Raw genomic sequence first — 17677 nt, forward strand, 5'->3', positions numbered from 1 at the left:
GATTATTTAAATTATAAAATATGTTTAATTAAAAATGTTCTGATTTGTGAAATACTAAACATAGCATCTAATTTATGAAATGAAAATTTCAAATCTATTAGAATCTATAATTTCCACTTTATGGAAAATGGTTTTAATTTTAGTGTGCAGCCCACCAACAATTAATATCACTTGGCAAGCCCAGCCTAATTATTAAAACCAATTATTTGTTTTAATTTTGGCCCAATTCTTAAAACTAACTTTGTTAAATTTTAGTCCAAATCCATCACAGGCTCATTTGATTCCTCTCTTTTCTTCTTTCTTCAAAACTCAACCTTGTGCGTCGTTTGAAATTTTCGAAAGCCAAATTGAAATTTTCAAATTTTTTAACAATAAATCTTTTCCTATCTACGGTTCACCCCCCATCGGAGCAGTTGATTGCCAATCACCTACCTTCAACCAAAAATCGCAACTATTGACGAAATATACACATGAAGAAATTTTGGAAAGGAGCTACAGGTATTAATGTTTCTGCTTTGCAAAACTTCCATCATAAATGTTGTTCTTCCATCCCTCATGGAAAAAGTCATTTTGTGTAATTTTTCCTATTTTTACATTTTCATGAAAACTCATTGTTGCCTAATATAGTTGAAATAATTCTAGGTTAACACTTCTTTTTGGAAAAAAAAAATGTAGGCAAGAAATTCTAGAACTTATTTCATTTGCAACATATGCATGATAATGCAGCTACCGATATCAAATCTAGTTTCTTACAATATGAATGAACTTAAGTTGGAAAAGAAAATAGAGGGATAAGAATTTATGATTTGGATATGAATGATTTGGGATATGAATTTTTAATTTCTTACAATAGAGGGGTATGAATTTATGATTTAGGAAGGAAGATTTTAAGATGCGAGTTCTTACAATATGAATGAATTTATGATTATGATTTTATCAATTTATGTTTATAGGATATTGTCATGTTGAGTTTTAGTTTTTATGTTTTTAGTTTTGGATTTTAACTGGAAGAAGATTTTTTGCCCCCCATAACATTGATTTCTGACTTTGCTCCTACATTGAGACTTCAGTTGCGAATACTCCAATGTACAATTGGCAATCTACATAAGAGTACGCACATAGGCTAAAAAATCCTAGAACCGTAAACCTATGAAGGGGTGCGATGCAAAATGAAATCAAGACCTTATTGCTTGACATAGAACAATACTTTCTTATGGCTGCCATTGAAGATGAAGCGAGAAAGGTGTTGATGGCTACCATGTGTCTAGATGGGGATACAAACTACGGTAACAGTCAAAATATGCCAATATTCAGGCCAACATGATCCAAATAGATTCTTGGGGACCTCTTTAAGAAGTTGATCAAATCACAATTTTTTTCCAAAAAATTTGGAATATCAAGTCCGACGAATTTTGCAGGAACTGAAATATATGGGCTCCATCAAGGAGTATGTGAAAATCTTCTCAGGGCGCATGTTAAACATTCAAGATATGGATCAGGTCTTTTTGTCAAGTCTGTGCAAATCAGTTGCAAAATTCAATATTTAACATATCAAATCCTTGACCTTTTATAAAAGTCAAACCAGTGATTAGACCTAATTATAGGAAAAATCGTTAACTAATTCAACACATACACATCAAAATAACTCTTTACAACTAAACTTTTAATTCAAAACAGCATAATAAGAAAATTAATTAATGAATTTTGAATAAAATTATGCAAATAAATCTCTAGATCATTTTTCTAGTAATATCGAGTGCACAAAAGTTCAGAAAATCACCAAAAAATATCCTAGCGACTGTTAAGTCCTAGAATCTGCTCTACATGTCTAAAATGATAAGCTCTTCACATTCATAGAAGGGATGAAACTATGGACATGTACAGAACTTCAGAAACATAAAGTTGCTAATTTTATAACGACAATAGGAGCCGTTGAATGTCACTGCCTTAGAGTACAACGTCACTATCTGCTTAGGTCTCCATTCATCTTGAAGATTGATAATGTCCCAACAGAAACTTTTATGGGGATCTTTTGAAAATAAAAGGAAATAGCTTTTATCTATCGAAGGCAAAAATTTAAATACAAAATGGGTAGGACGTTTTGGAGAGATACGTAGTTGTGCACAATTGCAACATGCATACTATTGGCCACAAATGAGGGATGATATTGCAACTTATGTGAAAATGTGTCTTGTTTGTTAGCAGGATAAAGCAGGCAAGCATGCTAAAACCCCTTTCTATTTCAACTAGGCCATTCAAGTGTTTATTGATGAACTACAATATTGGGTTGTCAAAGGTTGATTATTTTGGCACTATCATTGTTGTGCTAGAATATCTATCAAAATATGTGATTTTTATTGCAGTGCCTATCTATGTATCTATTGAAGAGACTATTTAACTCTTCTTCTAACATTTTTATTAGTTCCAAATTGTGTTGGCTATCTTCGAGTTCAAAATCATGTTTTATTGAGTTGTAATTAAGGTCAAAGAGTCTGCAGTTGATAGTATGCTTTAAGAAAACCAAAGATGGAACAAGAAGAAAAACTTGCTCTAAAATTGCTCGATGTCTACCATTGGAACACTCGAGTGAAAATTGCAGTAAAGCCATCGTGCGCCAAAAGCTTGCGGTTGTGTGGCGGCTTGCTAGCTTAGGTCACTGCTCGAGCGATGACATTATCTAGCGAAACCCTAGTTCATGATTTCAATAGATTTTACAATCCTATACAATCTCAAACACTTGATTTTATATATACCCAAGCCATAATTCATCCTAAACGTCTTTTGCAATTGATTGATCCTTTATTTCAGTGAAGAGAACATCCTACAGAGATCAAATATATATTCCATAAATCTCTTGCCTCAACCACAAGATCAAAAATCAAACACCAAAAATCAAATCATTTGCCAATAATCATTCAGAATTTTGAAGTTTAGGAGAGACATCTGCAGTTCCGTTGGAGAAGAGCGAAATTCATTCTTGATAATCCCTGTAGAGGAAAAAGAAGTCCAGAGTTGCTGAAAGTGCTGAAGGTACAATCGAAGAGGTTCTTCAATGGTTTACAGGTTGGATGGTCAAGGTCAACTAAATTTTAGTTGTGTCTGGACAAACTTCAATTTATCTTTCCAGTGAATCGTTGCCCGGTGGTTTTTTATTCCTGTGAAGAGTTTTTCAAGGTGTCTTTCTTCGTAAAAATATTTGGTGCTAATTTTACTTTTACTGCTTTGATTTGCTTGATTGATTGATTAATTAGGATTTAATATTGACTAAACTTAATCATTTAGAAACAATAATTAGTGACTTGCTACTTTTATTTATTGTTATTTTAATTCCTCATTATATATCTATTGACCTTCCTCTAGATGTTGTTGGGTCTAAACATTAGGTAATTTTCAATATTGACAAATACTTGGAACTGTCCAAGGACGTTGTTAGTCATTGAGATTCTCAATTCACTGACATATTTTGGACTGAGTTATGCAAACTTCTTACTTCAACTTTAAGCATGAATTTTAGTTTTCACTCACAATTTGAAGGACACATTAAGCATTTAAATTCGACACTAGAAACTTGTAGTAGCGACTCAAGTTTGCTTCAATACACAAAAGTGCTCTTCCACCAATAAGAATCTTTTTGAAATTTTCACTGGTCAACAACCGTTACTCTCTCATATTGTCGTTATTGATCGAAGTATCAAGTCCCCTCAAGTTAAGAACTTTTCTTAAGAATAAAAAACGAAATATTGAAATTGCTAGAAACTATCTTAAGAAAGCAAATAAACAATACAAAAATATGTTGATCTAAAGCGTCGTTTCCTTAAATTTAATGTGGTAGATCTGGTGATAGTTAAACTTTTTGACAAAAATTCTTATAAACCAACTAGAGGGAAAAGATTCTTGGTTTATGCTATAATATATCGGGTCGTTACCCATCATGAAGTGTATTGAAAAAGTCACATACAAAATAAAACTCCCTTCATAGTGTAAAATCCACGATGTCCTCTATGTCCTTGTACTTAAACCCTATTTTGCAAATAAGGATGATGCATCCAAAAATAAGTTGAAGCAAGCTGTATTTGAATTGAAGAAAATCTGGTGGTTTGTAACTTTACTGATTAAGAAATTGTTGCTAATTACCAACAAATATTTCCTTTTGTGTTTAGTTGGTAATCATCGATAGTTTTCTAATCCATCTAAGATTTCCATCTACTATGAAATAAGTATCTAAAAGTCCGTCAAGAAGTTTCAATTGGTGAATTTTTTACGGATGGAAATTTAAGCATCAATGACTGCATTTCGTATCACTGTGCACCATTTTATCGCATTGCATTAGGCATGAAAATAAATGGTTAAACATATAGAGATATTTATAGTATTTCTTTCAATTAGTAACAAAGGAAAGTTGCATACTCCATGAATAGTGACTACAGTTGCGCCTGACCTTCAACAACAATAGTAGGACTCGAACCCTGGGAAGATATAAAAAAACAATATAGATGACTATGATAAATAATTTAGGAAAATGGAAACTTTGTTTATTCCAAATCCAGCTTGATGCCCATACCCTATTTTGCATATCTTCCTCGATATCCTCTAACTGTGGTCTTAGAAGCTGCATGAGATGTGAAAGCCACCAATTACGTCCTCATCATCACAGTGGTAGACCTTAACCCCTGTTAGTTTGATAATTGAATTGAAAATTTTAAAACTAGATAACAACAGGAAGAAACTCAAGACCTGTAACTAAATTCTCTGAATAAAATCTTTGTAAATTTGTAACGAACGTGTAAAGAGTTACTTTAATGGGACAATTTGAACTCTCGATCAAACATCCAAGGTATTGGGTTTTAATACCCAATGAATCACTGGCTATCATGTAAACGTCGAAATATAACTTCACAAGCCTCAACCAATGGTGAATTAATTACTAACAACTAAGTTCAAAAGCTAGACCCGACCCATATATTATTTCTTAGATAACTTTGAATATTGGCACATTTAACCTTATTATTGGTCCAACTAAAGTCTAACCTTGCCTATATATGTTATCTTTTACCCTAGTTGTGAGTGTATAATTTGTGTGAGAAAGAAAAAAATGTGGCTTTATTTTTCACGCAAAACTAGCTACCCATTGAGAGAGATAAAACCAGTGGCTTCCTTGGTGTTTTTGGCATCTTTTTGTCCCTCTTTCATTGCTTTCTTCCTGTACCTTTGTGGTTTACAAATCTTCATTGTTATCTTGTCCTTTGTAAATTGAGAAGTAATCAAAGTGAATATATTGATTGTGGGTTGGAACAGTTTGATTGGTTGTTTGGTAGAAAAAAGTAACGTGAAACTCAACCCCAAAATCCAGATTTGATAATCCTTGGACCGGGCTTCCACAAAAATTAATATTAGAGCTTCGATATAGTGGATTTGGCTTGAAAAACTGACCAAAAATGTCCTAAAAGCCAGTTGAAATGAATTGGAAATAGATCACAAAACTATTCAGAAAATTACCAAAAATTCGAGGATATTTTCATAATTCTTGGCCAATCCAAAAGGCATTTGGTGAAACGGAGACCACCGTCATGATGTATAGGTGAAGGTACACCAGGGTGGTCAACGCGTGAGACTGTCTAACAGCGCGTAAAGCCCACGTGCAGAGGCTGTTGGTGGCACGTGCAGTGTCTTCTGGCGGAGTTCTCTTCTGGTAGTTTGTTCTTAACATCATTTTCTGACATTTTGATGTTGTTAGTTTTCTATTTCAAGTTATACAATGGAATCTAGACAAATTTGTTTTTTGTGTGTTCAGGATTCCCTTGTGGTTGATTGGTTACTGGTGACTTTAAGATGAATAGTGGTAGTTCTAAAGTGATAAGCTCGTATCTCTCATAATTCATGAACCCAGATTGGTCCGCTCTAGTATATTGGATTATCTCAATTTAAATTTTAGCAATAGCGCTTCATCATGTGGGGTGGCATGATAATTGGGGTTTCCATATAGGGTAACCATTGCTTGTGCTAGAAATTGGGAAATTATTTGCTTTATTTGAAGTATTGAATCTTACTACAAGTTAGTAATTGATTTTATACTATAATTGTCGTCTAGTCACTATGTAAGACTGCATTGCGTGAGAATTTGATCTTTTTGTTAATTTACCTTCGTGTTCCATTGATTATTCTATTAAAATACCTAGACTTGACCCGTTTAAAAATTCCCTTGATACTGAGATCTTGACTCTCACAAAACCCTGAAAATTTAGAACAGTGTATATTACAGCCTTAAGATTATTTTACGTGACCTAGTTGTGCACTCTGACTATTCTGATTTTTCAAAATGTCTTTTCATTTCGAAGTTAAAATTTTTAATGGAAAATGTGATTTTTCAATTTGGCAACAAAAGATGATGGAGATTTTAGTTCAATAAAAACTTTCAAAAGTCATAAATGACAAATTTCCTTTAAAATTGACAGAAGCACAAAAAGAAGAATATGATAAACTTGTTTACACTTCAATAATTTTACAATATCTGATACTGTTTTGAGAAAAATTGAAAAACTTGAGTTTATAAAAGAACTTTGACAAAAGTTATAAGACTTATATTTGCTTAAGTCTATTCTTAATAAGTTGTACTTGCTTGAAAAATTTTCAATTTTAAAATGGATCATTAAAAGGATCTTGATGACTATTTGAATATTTTTGACAAGTTTGTTCAAGATATTTTTAACTATGAGGAGAAGGTGTCTAAAATGTATAAGGTCATTATTATACTTAATTTAATGCTTGATTCATATAGAGAGTTTAAGAATGAGATTAAGTATGGTAATGATATCTTAACATCCGAGATTGTCATAAATTCCCTTAAGATTAAAGAGATGAAGATCAAGACTGAAAAAGATAATAAGAGAAGCGATTAGTTACATATGATGAGGAGTAGAATGAAATTTAAACTAGATAAATTTGGGTAGAGCTCAAAATAATAGTAACTCGAGTGAAGAGGGTGGTAAGCAAGACGAATATAGTGAGACTGGGCTGTAGCCCCCCCAAGGCCCAAGAAATTTATTTTTTAAAATTATTTTTCATTATTTTTTTGAAAAAATAGTATTAACCCGGCTTGAAATTTTTTAGCCTGGTCTTGGATCCGTCCCTGGTGGTAAGTAAAATGATAAGTTTAGTGGTAAGCGGTGTTATAGCTGTGGTAATTCTAGATGCTTTATTAGGGACTGTCCTAAGAAAAAGGGTAAGATGAGAGGTGAGGCAAAAGTGGTTATAGGGGACCCTAGTGAGGTTTATTGAGAATAAATCTAGTTACTGTATGTACATTTGTGTGTAATTCTTTCTGCATGCGTGTGATTTTTAGTCCTTTGGCATGATCATATATTGCATTTCAATGTATTTGATATGTGTATTTTCATGAATTTAAAGCAATCTGATTATTTGGTGCAATTGTTTGCATGTGTAGTAGGTTGTGATGTGTTAACGTAAGTGCATTGACTGTCTTTTGGTAAGGTGGAATATGGATACCTACGGATACATTGGTGGTGTCTACCAAGGTTGGGGAGTGTAATATTTGGATCACGAGTATAGAGTTGATTAATTGTTGGAATCCTTTATCCGTGAAAACCTGATTAGGTGGAGCATAAGAGAGGCATTTCTATCACTTCTGTTAGGTGGAGACTGATTATCTGCTTAGGTTGGGAGAAGTGATGTGGTGATAGAAGATTATCTGTAAACTTAGGATCTACTGTGATTTACCAATTAGACATGAGTCAAGTGATCAATCTAGCAAGCATGGTGGGCGATGAGGGGAGATATGTGCTCTGGAGGTGTGAGCAACACAGAATGAGATAGGATAGGTGTGGTGAGATCTTTTCATGGGGTCATTTATGCATTTGTTGTATATGTGTTGGCAATTTGTCTATTAACTTGGTGTTAATTTGTTCTTCTGTGTAAACGTATTTTGAAAAGATCTATGCGTCATCCTATATTATATCTTTATCATATGTTTATTTGCTCTTGATTGTTCATTGTGATTATCTATTTCTACTTAGTTATTTGTTTGTGACCTTAGCCCCAATGAGTACGTGGAGTATGTATGGTATGTGTTTCGATTCCGAAACACGAGATAAGATCTATGATCTCAATTATATTTGTTATCTTGATTATGCAAATATTAATTTTGTATTTTGATTGCTTGCAGGTTGATTGGATATCAAGGTGAAGATTTATTGGGTTTTGATACTCAATAAAACTCAGGATACGATGTAAACACCGGAATATAGTTTCACAGGCATTGACCAATGGTGAATTAATTACAAACAATCAAGTCCAAATGCTCAACCCGACCCATATATATTATCTCTTGGATGGTTTTGAATTTTGACCCATTTAACCTTATTATTGGTCCATCTAAAGCCTAACTAGCCTATATATGTTGTCTTTTACCCCAATCATGAGTGTATGATTTGTGTGAGAAAAAGAAGAAAGCATGGCTATTTTTTCCTTGCAAAACCGACTGCCCATTGAGAAAGATAAAACCGATGGCTTCCTTGATGTTTTTGGCCTCTTTTTATCCTTCTTTCATTCTTTCTTCTTGTACCTTTGTGGTCTACAAATTATTATCGTTATCTTGTCCTTCTATGGATAAAATTGAGAAATAATCGAGATAAATATATTGGTTGTAGGTTGGAGCCTTTTGACTAGCTGTTTGATAGAAAAAGATAACGTGAAATTGAACCTAAAAATCACTGATTTGACGATCCTTAGAGCTAGCTTCCGCGACACAATGTTTTTAATCGCTATTCAATAATGTTGTAAAAATCGACCCGCCTGGCCGGTTCAACCAGATAAACCGGGAACCGGGACCAAAATTGGGTCGGTTAGACCTTGAGAGCCTTAGATTTAAAAACTGTTTTTAAAACCGGTGACCCGCCTGGGTTTTAGAAAACCTTTGACCTGCACCAGGTTTGTACGGTTTTTCCGATTCAAAATTAATGAATTTTAAAACAATTGACACCTTTGTTTTTTAATATTTTCAAACTTTCAAACTTCTCCTCATTCTTCCATGCTGAGTGTCGACTTTGTGAATGCCGTCGTCTTTTGAAGACTCTTGACCGTTGAGTTTTCATTCTTCAATCCTTCACCTTCCAGCAATATCTTCAAAAAGGGTAAATTTCTTGTCACTATATAACAATAATGATTTTTATTTTGGATGGAAAGTTATTGGTTTATTTAGTTTGCTGTAATTTACTAGTATCTCATGAGATGATAAGTTATTGTTTTCATTTGCTATTTTTTTGTAAAAATAATAATAATAATAATAATAATAATAATAATAATAATAATAATAATAATAATAATAAACGGGTGAATTTCGATTCGACCTTTTGACCCTTGACCCTTCCCCTTTTCCGGATCAATGGCCGGATCGATTTTTAAAACATTGCTATTCAGTGGTACTAACTCACACATAAGAGATGCCATTTATTCCTATTTAAGGAAGCATAATTTTTCAAAAAAAAAAAAAGAAAATTATTTGACCCAACCTTCTTACTTGGTTAAGGACATGAGATGATGCTATAATCATCAATGCTGTGCACAACACATTTTTCCTCATTCTTTTGTCTATTTGGATGACAAACGTTTTTCATGAGAATGGCAACATAAGGAGAAATCATGCACTCCCAACTCAATCTAGATTCCGATGCATGTAATACAGAGCTAAGTTTTCACATCTTTAGAAATTTTACTACAAGCATGTCCAGCGAAACTTAAAAACTTTGCTTATAAGTAAATTCACTTACAAGTTTTAAAATAAATATATTTTGCTCATTTAGATTGTAAGTTAAGAGTTACTTTAAAAAAAAAAATAAATAAATAAAAATCACTTAAAACTTCAAAAAAGAAATGAAATGGAAGTGAATTATTCGAAAACGCTCAAAAAACTATTTTTTAAGCTTAAAAAACATGCCCTAAAATAATCATCTTTCGTTTAATACAAATATTCAACTTTACATTACAATTCTAATACACATATAATTTTGTCACGAATCACAGAGTTGGCTAATCCTCACAAATTCAAAAATAAACGAATAACATTTCCTACCATTTTCACTTATTTAACTCAGTCAAAAAATATTCATAGGTCTCACTAGGCTTTCTATTAAGCAATATCCCAAGAACAATATGAGTAATTAGCACAAAATGTTCATCTTTTTTAATGTTATTGTGCAAATCATCCATACATTTTATTTTTTGACATTTTCACCTTTATTTTCATCTTTCATTTGCGGAGATTATCATTTTCATCCAATTTCTCCAAAAAAAAAAAAATGTAAAATAACACATATACCCTCATATTTAAATAGAACAAAAAAAGAAAATAAAAGAAAAAGTAAAGAACCAATTGCAGTCACATTCCCAAATTTTTTTGAAAAATATGAATGAGTCCAAATAAATTATTAAAAAGGTAATTAAAACATTTCGACTCGTTTGCACTTTTATAAAAGTTTGGGAATATTATTGCAATTTGTTCTTTAATTTTTCTTTTCTTTTTTTGTTTTATTTTGTATGTTTGTCATTTTACATTTTTTGTTGAGAAGTTAGATGAAAATAATGATTTTCGTAATGAAAGGTGAAAAAAATATCAAAGAAAATGAAAGGTGTGAACGTTTTGTACAATGACATTAAAAGATAAATATGTTTTATGTTAATTACCCAATGCGAATGCTAGTTTGTGAAATAGAGTAATTAGTACATAACATCACTACCTTTCACTATTATCGTGAAAAACGTTCCTACCATTTTTATTTTTATTTTTTTAAATTTTTTTTCTTTTTGCAATTTCACCATTACTTATACCTTTATTGCGTAGAAAACATCATTTCTATCCAATTTCTCATTGAAAATTAAAAATTTGTAAAATGATAAATATACACTCCTATTTAAATAAAATAAAAATAAAGAACTAATTATAACTATAGTCGCAAAATACCAAATGCGTAATTAAGGGTGAAAATATCAAAAATGGAAGGTGGAGACTTTTTCCGCAATAATAATGAAAAGTATGGACGATACGTGCTAATTACCCTTATGAAATGACAATACCAACCTCGCCAATTAAATCCAGTGAAAATGTGAATATAATCAATCAAGTATTGGAGCGCCGCCACTGTAAAGTACAAATCAACCACCGTAATCGCTACCTCATTCACTACCGGCCCAAGCAGAAGCTATTATTTCGGGTCCGAAAATCCATGCTGGAAATAATCTGGAATTTTTGTGTTTTCTGAGATGGTATTATTATTGAGTTTTTACTGTTTAGCTTTTACTATTATTGTCTCTTTATGATAGGAATGAAAAATAAAATTCGTTCAAACTGATATTCACATGGTCACGCTTTGAACAATACAAGGATTCTCACCTAATCGAATACACAAGATGGGACGGGAATCGTTGACCCAAGACGGATACGGAGAACATGGTCACCTTCCCGTTACGTGTCCTATTTTAAAATTCATTTCACAATCACCATCATCTTTTCTATAGAATATATATCTTGTCTTACAAATTGGGAAAAAAATTAACGATGCTTACCAACTAAAGATATGAAAAAATGAAGTGAAGAAAAAAAGGGAACGTTAAACAGGACAGGTCCACAATCCATCCGTCTTAACTGGGTATAAGTGACAAGGGCAAATAAACAAAAATACTCGAACGGAATGGGGACTAGAATAGTTGTCCTGACTCACACCGTCCTGTTGCCATCCATCCAAGTCTTTGTTGATAAAGATGGTTTGCTCGAGTGCTAAGCTACGGCTATAAGTTATTATTTTCACTCGCAAAAAGATATGTATGTATATCTATGAACACGATATTCTTGTTTTCATGTGAATCTAAAAAAGCATAAAAATCTTTGCATAAAGTTTGTCTTTCAACTCTAACCTTTGCATAAATGTTTGAAGTGAATTTGAAAACTAGAAAAACTTTAGTTGTGTATGCGTGAGAGAGGAGGGTTTGGCATGCTAAAGTATGTCATTATGGATTGTAATGTTAACTCTTATTCAGCGATTTGTGAAAATCATGTTAGAGTATGCCAATATGTTGGTGTAGGTTGTCGTGTTGATAATCTTCGAATGCAGTTGGACCTCGAGGCAAATTGTGAGCTGTTGATGTGTCAAGGACTTGCCAACACCTCAACTGTTAACGCAATCAAAGAATATCAAATTACGGCTTTCTGTCTAATATATTTCTACTTTATATTTTGGAACGGGACTTGCACTTCTTCAATCCTTGTATTATTGTCAATATTAACAATCGATGAAAATTGAAAGAAAGGAAGAGTAATGTAAAGCAATTAAAAAAAAGCATTATAAAATTAATATTAAAAAGAAATAATAAATCATTCATAAGTGCTTTAATTATAAAACATCGTAACATGTATAGCCCTCTACTTATTCACAAAACTTTCATGTTATGTTCTTACAGTTACATTTGGTAGAAGTCGCCCCAAAAATTGACTTTAAGGAGGGTATCCGAGTTATTTCTAAGTCCACGAAGATTGCCTCTCGCGATCTACATAAAAGTCAAAAGTAGTTTACATAATTAAGTACTCTATACTAAACATGACCCAGAACTTCATTCTTGCTTCCACCCCACCGACAACTTCAACAAAATTTAGTGATTTACTAATCCAACTATGAATTTACGACATAGCAAAAATGACACTTTAACTCGATTAACTTCATTATATATGTATATCAATGTAAATGTAATGCTATCGAAAAATGTTGGACTAATGATGGCCCGATGATGACAATGAATATGAGAAAGACATTGATGAGCAAGGCGTCCCAATTGAACTCTCCGGTGAATTGCGGCATACGGGGCATGTGCCGTTGAGCTTAAGCCATTCATCTATACAATTGTTATGAAAATAGTGATTGCACTCTGGAATGGACTTCAATGTTTCCTTGGGCTCGTATTCGGATAAGCATATTGGACAAGTGCTATCACTAGGCTTCGGAAGCCTCCGGCTCTCCCCGAGCACTGTCTTCGGAAAAGACGCAATGGTTGGCCCATCAAGGCCAGCAGCTCCGACCACCGGCTGCTGAGAGATCGTGATGATTCCGAGCTCGCTAGAGTTTAAACGACCGCGGTGACTGAAAGCCCTGATCCTACCAAATGCGAAACACGCAAGTCCGATTAAGCACACGAGTCCTGGTATTCCAACGCCAATGATAATCCCATATTTTGCACTTCTGGGAAGACCTGATGCTGTGAGTAAAAGTACCAAGATATAAAATAACATTCTTAAAGAATACAAATATTGGGGGAAAACAACAAGTGGAATAATCTTCCTTGAATCATCATACTACAATCCAATCTGAAGTCAACACCTTAGTTTGTATGAAGGATTTTATTTCATATTAGGTATATATTGTCACGAATCAATTATATTTATTTGGACACCAATTTTGACTCATTCCAACATTACTAAAGCTACTGTTCACAGTCTTCACAATCCAGTCGATAAGGGAGTGGCAAGCATTTCTCCTGTCGAATCTATTCAATCCAATGTACTAAACATATCGTTAGCACTTTGTTAGATTGTCTAGATCAGTCTCTTACAAGACTTTTGACAGGTTCCCAGGTTACATAACATGGTTTTTATAACAAGGGCAAACATGACCAAACGACCATGTTTTTGAGGATTAAAGAATGGCCTTGAACATGCTAGGACAAAAAGGTGAAGAACAGCATATGCTTTCTCACTTACAGTCCATTTGTTGGATCAGAATAAGAATAATCGTAATTAATGGCATCACAACCAGATTGGACAGCGATTGACAGTGAAATGTATACTAATATATGTTTTTCGAATTATAATTAAAACACTGTCCAGCTGAACTATCTGATCATTGGTTCGTTTAACTACCAAGCGTAATTTATATCAATCAACATTGCCAACAGCGTCACTTGTGGGAGACGTGTCTGTCAAACTTAAACCAGAGAAGAAAAATAACTCTTCTGTGGAATAGTTTGGCAATGAATACCTATTGAAATACCGAAAATGAGAAGAAAATAAAATAGTTTAATTGGAGTAAAACACAGGTTTTTTAACAAGCTGTGAGCCCTCCCTGTTGTGCAAAACAGGTTTATTGTTATCAATCTAATCTAACAGTCCTCCCTTAGGAGAGTTCACATGCAAACTTCAGAACATTTTTGGAGCGTGGAATTTGAAATATGGATGCAAACTTTAAAAGGATTTCGTTTAGTCCCATTGATCAGACTAATTTTTCTCATATAATTAGCAATAAACCAAACCAAGTGCAAAAAAGGGATTCATCTGATCCCAAATTTATTGGGACATGGCTTAGTTTTTTGTTCCTGCCGGATATAATTCTGATGCAAAGCTATGGAAAATTTTCAGTACCCCATGTTAAATAGAACAAAACTTGCCTGGATTTGGAGGTCTTGAGCAACCAACTTCAAGAACTTTATTGCCTTTGTACCCACAAATTCCACCGTTAGCTTCACAAGATCTGCATCCAGGTTCATTCCATGTCAACTGAAAATCCTCCCTGAGTTCCATTGATGTCCAGTACAGAGAAACGTAGAGAGATGAAACAATTGGAATCTTGCGACAGAACTGTGGAATTTGTTGAGATGAAGAATACGAAGGGGTTGCCATAACAGTGTAGTTTACACCACTAAGGCATAACAATGGGAAAAGATCATATGAAAATGAAATGAACTCTATCCCGACCGCAGAGCAGTTGAAGAAAGTGTATTTCCTTGTGAAAATCACCTCGAATGGAGAATCCGAAAGACTGAAATTCAGAATTTTCTTTGGATCACAACGATCAGGATCAGTGATAAGAATGGTCTGCTGAGTGTAATCTATGTAGTCTACTACAACTTCACCAGACCGTGGAAGGCTAAGAATTGTTTGGTTTTGGTTGTTGCAAGAAAGGTCGAAGCCCGGATAGCCACAATGCTCTGGTTGCCGGCCTATCAGCCGGAATGGGAAGCGGATTATCGGCCCATGAACACTATCACAAGATGCAGGGATGCAACTCTTATCACATAAAACTGGTTGTGTAAAGGAAAAGAGCAAGAACAAGCAGAACAGTACTAAGGTTTCCATATGGTTTAACAAACAGAATCCTACACAGTTTTCTGCTATCAAAGTTCTCTGGGAATAAAAACAAACGCCTTGTGACAGATTCCTAGTGTGCAGGCAATTTATTCAGTTCGAAAAACAAAGATTATTTGAAACTTAGAGAGTGGGGGTGGGGGTATTTGATTTGGCACGTAAGAATTTATTGTGACTGTTTATATAAAGTTTAACAGTTCCAAGAATAATCGTGCCAATCAGATTAAGCTATTTGGTACTTGGACTTTCTGGACAAGTAGAACATTTTCAGACAAAGATTAAGTTGAAAAAACTTGATGAAATTGACTGATAGGGTTCAAAGTAATCAACTATAATGCATGAAAAAATATAGTGTAATACATGTCGAGTTGAATCTATTCATCTAAAACTTTGAAGCGTTGAAGTTGAATTTTGAATATTTTCCAATTCTTCTTCCATGATGAGGTATGAAAGTAATAGCAGAAAATCAAGATAATATATTTTGAATCACACGAGACTTTCACATATATTTACATTTGTACATGTTAGTGTGTAGAAATTCGAGGTTTAAAAAACGTAAAGGGTATTTGGTGGGGATTAAAATTAGATTTTTTTAGTAAATTGTGATAGAAGTTTTTGAAATATGTGGTTGATAGATTATGAAATCCATGAAAGATATGATTAATATTGATTGTTTGATTTTGACTTAAATTAAAATTAGATAATTAGATTTAATCCTTTCCAAACAACTCATAGTGACATATTTGATCTAAAATATTGAATATCTTCATACGGTTTATTCAATAATGCATTCATTTTACGGTTGTGAGTTCTACCACAAATATCTTATTCATTTACATCTTGTTTGACAAAATTTTGCTAAAATTTTATTCAACTGAGCAAACTTCAATTTTAACGGCCATTTTTTTTTTTAATCGAAGTTTCAATCGTACATTTCATCAACTTTCGTCTAAGGCTTTGTCACACAAACCCCCTAACGTTGAGTTCTATCCAATACTGCTTACTATTAATGCATTGCATGATTAAATATATTATCTACGGGATATTTTCAATATAACTATACTTATGACGTGAAACATACATTTTACACTCTCTTTCATTTGCAATCTTTCGTTCCCAATTTATTAAAAGGATAATTGCAGCAGGAATCCCGAACTCTCAATTTTTTGTACACTTTATCTTAATCTTCAGTTTGTGTCACTTACAATCCCAAATCTTTCAAATAAGCACATGGGGTCCAAATAGATGATTTTGTGTTAGTTTAACCGTTAATTTGCTCGATCTTCGCGGTTTGTTGCTTTGGAGAGCCCAAAATATGATAATTGAAAGCGTTGTTTTAAAATATATATTTATTATAATTTAGTTTGTATATAATATTTATTAATTAACACTTTAATTTTTAAACTTAGTTTCAATGAAATGCATTATTCCCTAAGACCAATTCCAATTTTCAACATCTTGGGTCCCACTCTTCCCCAGGGAAAAATAAGAATTATATAGTTGTTATGACTAAGAATTTAAGTTTTCAATTTTATTTTAAAATTCTTTTAAGAACACAACAAACTATTTGTATAATTTCAACAATTTCTTTTTCGTTGAATTCAAAACTTCTTTTCGTAGCGATTTGACTATTCGTCTTCTTTTTAGTTTTTACGCGTAGTTGAAAATAAAAATAATTCTTACTTTTCAAACAAAAATAAAGATAATTTCCCGTAGATTTACTTTGTGGCTCGTCAAGTAAATTCAGTTCAACTTACTCTACAAGAAAAATAGTGGCATGTCACTGCTACAAAATAAATTATAACATCGTCAAATTTCATCAACGAAAGCGCATCTAGTGTAGTGGTATCATAGTACCCTCCCACGGTACTGACCGGGGTTCGATTCCCCGGATGCGCATTTACAAATTTTCGTTTCATATGGTATAATTATAAATGTTTTTTTTTCTCCTCTTTTTTTTTTTTTTTTTGGCATTTCATTAAGTGGGTAAAACTAATTGTTTTTAATATAATTGAAAATATTGTATTGTAACAACTGAGATGTAATTTTATTCTTGGAGAATTTAAAACAATAGTTGCTTGTACCATTTCATATGTTATAACTATATATAAAAAAAAAATTCATTTTTATTTTTTTGGCATTTTATTAAGTGGGTAAAAACTAATTGTATTTAATATAATTGAAAATACTGTATTGTAAGAACCAAGATTTATTTCTATTCTTGGAGAATTCAAAACAATAGTTGTTGGGTATAAGAGAATGTAAGAACTATGTTATTTTGTGAACATCGAGGTTTGTATGGTCTTCGATATCAATATACTTGATATGTGAAATAAAGTGAAATTTAATAAAAAAGTTCATCACCCTCGGTCATTAGAGGAGATTGGATAAGCAAAACAATGCTAATGTAAAATAGTTAATTGTATCGAGTCATTTATCTGACAATCAAGTTGTCACATCTTGTAATAAACTCAAATGCTGAAAAAAGGCAATCAAAATTTAGGAATTGATCAATTTTAAATTAAATTAAAGATATTTGAA

The 17677-nt window shown here is 32.8% G+C and overlaps 1 protein-coding gene and 1 non-coding gene across 2 annotated transcripts; one reads left to right on the plus strand and one right to left on the minus strand.

The window, feature by feature from the left end:
- Positions 1–12432: 12432 nt before the first annotated feature.
- On the minus strand, positions 12433–15264 carry LOC111390183 (RING-H2 finger protein ATL20-like). The gene is made up of 4 exons (XM_023015189.1): positions 14431–15264; positions 13655–13713; positions 13491–13559; positions 12433–13351 (listed from the first exon to the last, which is right to left on the minus strand). The coding sequence occupies exons 1-4, from the start codon at positions 15125–15127 to the stop codon at positions 12773–12775; spliced, it is 1404 nt and encodes a 467-aa protein (XP_022870957.1). The 5' UTR covers positions 15128–15264; the 3' UTR covers positions 12433–12772.
- A 1700-nt stretch (positions 15265–16964) lies between these two features.
- On the plus strand, positions 16965–17035 carry TRNAG-CCC. Its single transcript has one exon. It is a non-coding gene; the product is annotated as a tRNA-Gly (tRNA).
- Positions 17036–17677: the final 642 nt, after the last annotated feature.

The sequence above is a fragment of the Olea europaea genome, unplaced genomic scaffold (assembly GCF_002742605.1).
Source record: "Olea europaea var. sylvestris unplaced genomic scaffold, O_europaea_v1 scaffold657, whole genome shotgun sequence".
NCBI classification, from domain to species: domain Eukaryota; kingdom Viridiplantae; phylum Streptophyta; class Magnoliopsida; order Lamiales; family Oleaceae; genus Olea; species Olea europaea.

What these genes read in the sequence shown, in the direction of transcription:
- LOC111390183 (XM_023015189.1), bottom strand. Translation starts at nt 15,127, where the DNA reads ATGGAAACCTTAGTACTGTTCTGCTTGTTCTTGCTCTTTTCCTTTACA. An exon ending in GTTTGGTCATGTTTGCCCTT is followed by an intron (nt 13,560 to 13,654) that starts GTTATAAAAACC and finishes CGATATGTTTAG; the next exon opens with TACATTGGATTGAATAGATT. An exon ending in TCGACTGGATTGTGAAGACT is followed by an intron (nt 13,352 to 13,490) that starts GTGAACAGTAGC and finishes ATTGGATTGTAG; the next exon opens with TATGATGATTCAAGGAAGAT.